Source organism: Phalangium opilio, unplaced genomic scaffold (assembly GCF_054372755.1).
Source record: "Phalangium opilio isolate 3A_F unplaced genomic scaffold, DU_Popi_V2 ptg000038l_1, whole genome shotgun sequence".
NCBI classification, from domain to species: Eukaryota; Metazoa; Arthropoda; class Arachnida; order Opiliones; family Phalangiidae; genus Phalangium; species Phalangium opilio.
The window spans coordinates 2,636,433-2,642,065 of NW_028324161.1; the positions used below are offsets into that span (position 1 = coordinate 2,636,433).

Sequence of the window (5,633 nt, forward strand, 5' to 3'; positions counted from 1 at the left end):
ATTTCGCTAGATTATACTAAGTCTCGGCCAAAACAACAATTAAAGCCAGGTCTGAGGCCCTGCTGTAGCCTTTAGATTACTCTGCCGCAATAATAACCCGCCTTTCCCAGCATTATTAAAATAAATAGATTAACAATCTTACTGGTAGATTAATAATTTATGACAATAATTTATCTTTGGGAGCTTGAGTATTTTAATAAGATTTTTTAAGTTCTGCTTTAGTGGAAACAGTAATTATTTGAACGATGAATCGTAAGTTCGTATATTAGCGTGAATAAAATAATGATAGGTCAGTATATCTTATTATTTTATTGAACATTACTTTAAATGGCTTATTTTTTAATTCAAAGGACTGTATAATAAATATGATAAACCATTGTTATTCATCAGATGTCTACCATATTTTTGTAATTTTGTAGATACGAACGTAGCTCTGGTTCTTTGAAGTGTTCTTTTAAAGACATAAGTCGATTATTTTAGATTAATTTTATTTTGAATTATGCTAAATGTAAGATTCTATGGGGCGCCGTTTCGGACAAAATTCACATAAAATGGATATCAACAGGAGCAGATGACAAAGGAGTCTCGGACGCTAGCTTCCACAATATAGAGGGCAATGGCACCCGCGTACGTCACAGCTGTAGCGGTATCGTTTGCCATAGAGGCGCTATCAGACATTATAGCAGACGATGCTTTTGGTGGATTATATCTGGCACCAAAGTCTGCTGGGAATTTTTTTGTAATAACGGACTAACGGTGGCTACTGAGGTTCGTCCTATCCGATCGCGACATAAATATACACAATATAATTACTTTATTCAAACAGCTGTAACCGTTGGTATTAAGATAAAAGATAAGACTACATTTTGTGACTTTAAACCTACTAAATAGGGTCAAATTAAGTCCAAACTAGCAGAGAACCCCAGGTAAGCCAAGGCTTAATTAACAATTTGTGCCCACTGGAATGATTGGGGTCGGGTTTTCAAAAGATAAAAGCAAGGTTTTAAAAGATGCCGAAACACAATGTTATATATGTGTTTTAGGGCCAAAATATTCCGTATTTTGGCTACAAGAGGTTGGAAACGAAATCACTGTCTCTTACTTTTTGAGCTTTAAAAGATCGTGAGTGATTTCTTTTCCCAACCTCTTGTAGCTATCATTTAATTCAAGAAGAAATTTAGAAAAAATTAACTGAAACACATTTTAGTTTTTTAATAGTGTTATCAATTTTAGCCTTAAAAAAAGATTAAAAAGCCGTTGAAATCCAATTTTTAACTCTAATACTCGTTACGCCTAGGCTAATTATAAGCAGACGATACGTATTTTTAAAGAGAGGCTCCAGACGCGATTTCCCAGATCTCCTTTCGAGACTTTGCAGCCACGCTATTGGTTGGAAAATAAAGCTCAAATTTCCTACGAGAGGTGGCACTGGCGTAATGATTTTGGTTAATAACCGTGACGTTCGCGGATCCCATTGCCCTCTACATTATGGAAGCTAGCGTCCGAGACTCCTTTGTCATCTGCTCCTGATATCAATAATTTAAGAACGGACATCAATAATTTAAGAACGGATATCAGTAATTTTAGAACAGATATCAATAATTTAAGAACGGATATCTATAATTTAAGAACGGATATCAATAATTTAAGAACGGATATCAATAATTTAAGAACGGATATCAATAATTTAAGAACGGATATCAATAATTTAAGAACGGACATCAATAATTTAGGAATTTACATCAATAATTTAGGAATGGACATCAATAATTTAGGAATGGACATCAATAATTTTAGAAAGGACATCAATAATTTAGGAACGGATATCAATAATTTAGGAACGGATATCAATAATTTAAGAACGGACATCAATAATTTAAGAACAGATATCAATAATTTAAGAACGGATATCTATAATTTAAGAACGGATATCAATAATTTAAGAACGGATATCAATAATTTAAGAACGGATATCAATAATTTAAGAACGGATATCAATAATTTAAGAACGGACATCAATAATTTAGGAATGGACATCAATAATTTAGGAATGGACATCAATAATTTAGGAATGGACATCAATAATTTTAGAAAGGACATCAATAATTTAGGAACGGATATCAATAATTTAGGAACGGATATCAATAATTTAAGAACGGACATCAATAATTTAAGAACGGATATCAATAATTTAGGAACGGACATCAATAATTTAAGAACGGATATCAATAATTTAAGAACGGATATCAATAATTTAGGAACGGATATCAATAATTTAGGAACGGACATCAATAATTTAGGAACGGACATCAATAATTTAGGAACGGACATCAATAATTTAGAAACGGACATCAATAATTTAGGAACGGACATCAATAATTTAGGGACGGACATCAATAATTTAAGAACGGATATCAACAATTTAGGAACGGATATCAACAATTTAGGAACGGATATCAATAATTTAGGAACGGACATCAATAATTTAGAAACGGTCATCAATAATTTAGGGACGGACATCAATAATTTAGGAATGGACATCAATAATGGACAAATTTGTGGTTTGTGTTGTTTCTCTTGGCTATATCATCTTACCTAAACTTGGATAAGGACGACTTACCACGTCGGCCTCCCTTTAAATACTAACAACTTCGATAGTCAAGCACAAAACAAAACCAACTACCACTCTAAGTTCACGAAATTAACTTATTATCGTTAATCATTCAAATACTAATAATAAATTGTAATCATTAATTTACCATTTACTTATTTACATAAATTTACATAGTACAAAATATTTATATTGACCATACCATGAGTTGTACCATAAAATTATATGTTGCGTCGAGGGGTTGGCCACTCCGATGGTCGCGCAAAGTAAAAACAAATAAACCGAAAAGTGAAAAACACGGTAGAAATGGAATCGGATGGGGAAAGCTTTACCTTTCAGTGTATTGTCATACTTTAACCGGTTAAAACTTAAGCAAAGAAAGAGAGGTACACTGGTAAGCGGCGCCGGCCGGTCTACCGTCGAACAATGCCCAAAGGTGGTCTAATTACAATTTTAACTAACCTATGTTAACATCTACGCCTTACAATTTTAACTAATCTATGTTAAAATGTGTGCATTACAGGTTTTATAAAAAAAGTGTAAAGTTATATATCAGTCGCGTTCCTCTCTCTAACACTACAAATTTCAGTGAAAACAGTTTAACGTTTTGTTAAGTTACTTTCCGAAACATTTTCGGGAATTTTTTATGGTTTTGTGAAACCTTTGGTCAGTGAAAACCAGCCTATATTATTCGGAAATTTGGTTCGTGCAAACCAGCCTTTTAGAACCTAGAGAGAAAAATACTTTCCCACGCTATGTAGTTTACCCGTACTTTAAAACTTCGGTTGCAGTTGAACAGATTTTTTCCCACGATTTTGCAAGTTTCCACCAGGGCGACCGAGCAGTACCGCTTAGCAACTATATACTGAAGAAAGGTCATTGCGTCTTGGATCTTTGACTTAACTAAGCAAACTTAACTGTAAGAGTTTTTCAGTTATTTCTAGAAGTACAGGAATTAACCTGATGGACTCCAATAGACGAGATACATTAGATCAGTCAGTTTTAAGAGAAACTTTACAAAGTATAATTGCTATCGGAAGTGAAAGACTATTAGAGACGCTGAATTCTAATGTAACGGCTTTACCCGTACCAAATCGTGGGAATGCCGTTGATAGAAATTCAAGTGAAGGAGCGATTGGGACTGAATTAAGACGTGTATTTAGGCCTAATACGAATCGCGAACTCGATAATTTACCAGTACCAAGGCAGCAACCTTCACCAGAAGTACGGACAAGGTCACACGTATCGCGAGTCCCGAGTTTCAATTTTACGATGAGTTCTAAGACTACAAGGAAAAGTATTGCTAGGTAATTATGGTACTGTTTTAAATATTAGAAGTTGAATAATTGAAAAATAATATTTACAGGAAGAAAAACCAAAAGGATGAGGCTTCCTTTCAAAAAGAGGCGGTTCTCTTAGATGGTCCTAGCTGTGAGACCGTGCCAAAAGGATCTAGGAAACTTGAGTTGCATAAAGCCGGACTTATTGTGGATGCGATGACCTTTAAAAAGTCCTGGACACAGGATCAGATATTACAAGAGATTCGAGACGAATTTCATGAGAAAATCAACGATGATACCGAGTTGGTAACATTTTTATACGTGCTAACCTGAGTTAATAATATGCTAGCTCCCTATAAGTTACTCAGACTCCATAGGCGTAGTGCATCCATCGATTTCTTCCAACTTCGTGCGGGGAAGGGGGAGGCGGGAAAAAAATCCGAATGTTGCGCTCTCTCTTGTCGAAAAAACTCCCTCTTTTCTGTCTGTTTTGATCTAATTTCCTTGAATAATGCCGTTCTGTTTAAAATACATTTGTCTCAAAAATTAGAGAACGATCCCATTGCGAATTAAAAAATCCAATCCATCGAGTTAGGTCTGGACTGTTTAATTAACAGAGATCCGAGGCTTCCGACTATTGAATGAAATATTCGGCTGCTTAAATAACTCTAATACCATTCGTTAGCTCCCACTGCACGCACTTCCGGGGAAAAACCGGAAAGAACGGTAAATAAAATTTTCGTTCAAGCAGATCCTCCTTGGTTCAAGTGGCGGCCGCAGAGTGTCGCATATAGTTGGGAAGCCGGCGGCCCGGGAGAAAACGCGGGAGTATAAAAATGAATTGCCTGAAGGACCTAGCATATTATTAACTCATGGTACTAGCTAAAACGTAACCAGGAGTTCATAAAACGGGGAAGTAGCAAAATAAGGCTTTCTCCATAACCTCTTGAAGCTTTATGGCAGACTCATTAGTCATAGACTAGTACCGAAACCGAAAAGGCTTGACATATTATGAAGTTATGTTCAACACTTTTTCCTTGCCCTAACAGCTAGAGTATATAGATTCTTGCTTAAGTTGCTTATACATATCCTGCTATTGTAGTAACTGTGTCTGTAATGTGTAGCTGGGTTGGTGTACAGACCGGCGGCCGAGTCTTGGAAAAAGGGTCATCTTTAGAAGCGAAATATTTCCTCTGTTTTAAAGGGTATGCGCAGCTTTATTTGAAAAACCTTTCATTCATTTAACAAAAGATAGAATTTCTTTCAAAGAATCCAAAAATATCAAACTTTTAACTCTCCGATTTGTAGTTATTTAATAAGATAAGTTTGAATATATAAAGTTTCTACCCCCATTTTTCAAATTAGGCCGCCATTTTACCAAAGTAAAAACAAGTATATGACGTCAGATACTTGTCTTTCACTAGAGGGTTTTTGGGTCGGGACTCGGGGAAACGAAATCTTCAGTTGCGCGTCCCGACTCCCGGACCGGCCAGACCGCGCTCCACTGCGTCGTCTGCAATCACGGAGCAATTCTGTTTTGATTTTTAAAGCAAAGGGCGGCCCCATCGTTGCCCCTTTGATATCTTTCCCGCAGTACACTAGAATCTCTATCTGTACTGGTACACCACCCAGCGGTAAATTGAGGAACTGTACAGTTCGAGTTCAATTCAGACCTTTTTTTTCGAAAAAAGGCTTATGTTCAGCACTGGCTTATTTTGAATGAATTTTTTTGGGGGGTGACG

The 5,633-nt window shown here is 36.0% G+C and overlaps 1 protein-coding gene across 1 annotated transcript in view; it reads left to right on the forward strand.

Moving 5' to 3' along the window:
• The first annotated feature begins 2,734 nt into the window (after window positions 1-2,734).
• The window catches only part of LOC149682639 (uncharacterized), a 32,170-nt gene continuing 29,271 nt past the window's right edge, over window positions 2,735-5,633 (forward strand). Inside the window, exons 1-3 of the mRNA XM_089834297.1 lie at window positions 2,735-3,486; window positions 3,546-3,918; window positions 3,978-4,193. Of these exons, the coding sequence (XP_089690423.1) occupies window positions 3,575-3,918; window positions 3,978-4,193 (560 nt within the window). The 5' untranslated portion in view covers window positions 2,735-3,486; window positions 3,546-3,574. The remainder of the gene's footprint in view (window positions 3,487-3,545; window positions 3,919-3,977; window positions 4,194-5,633) is intronic.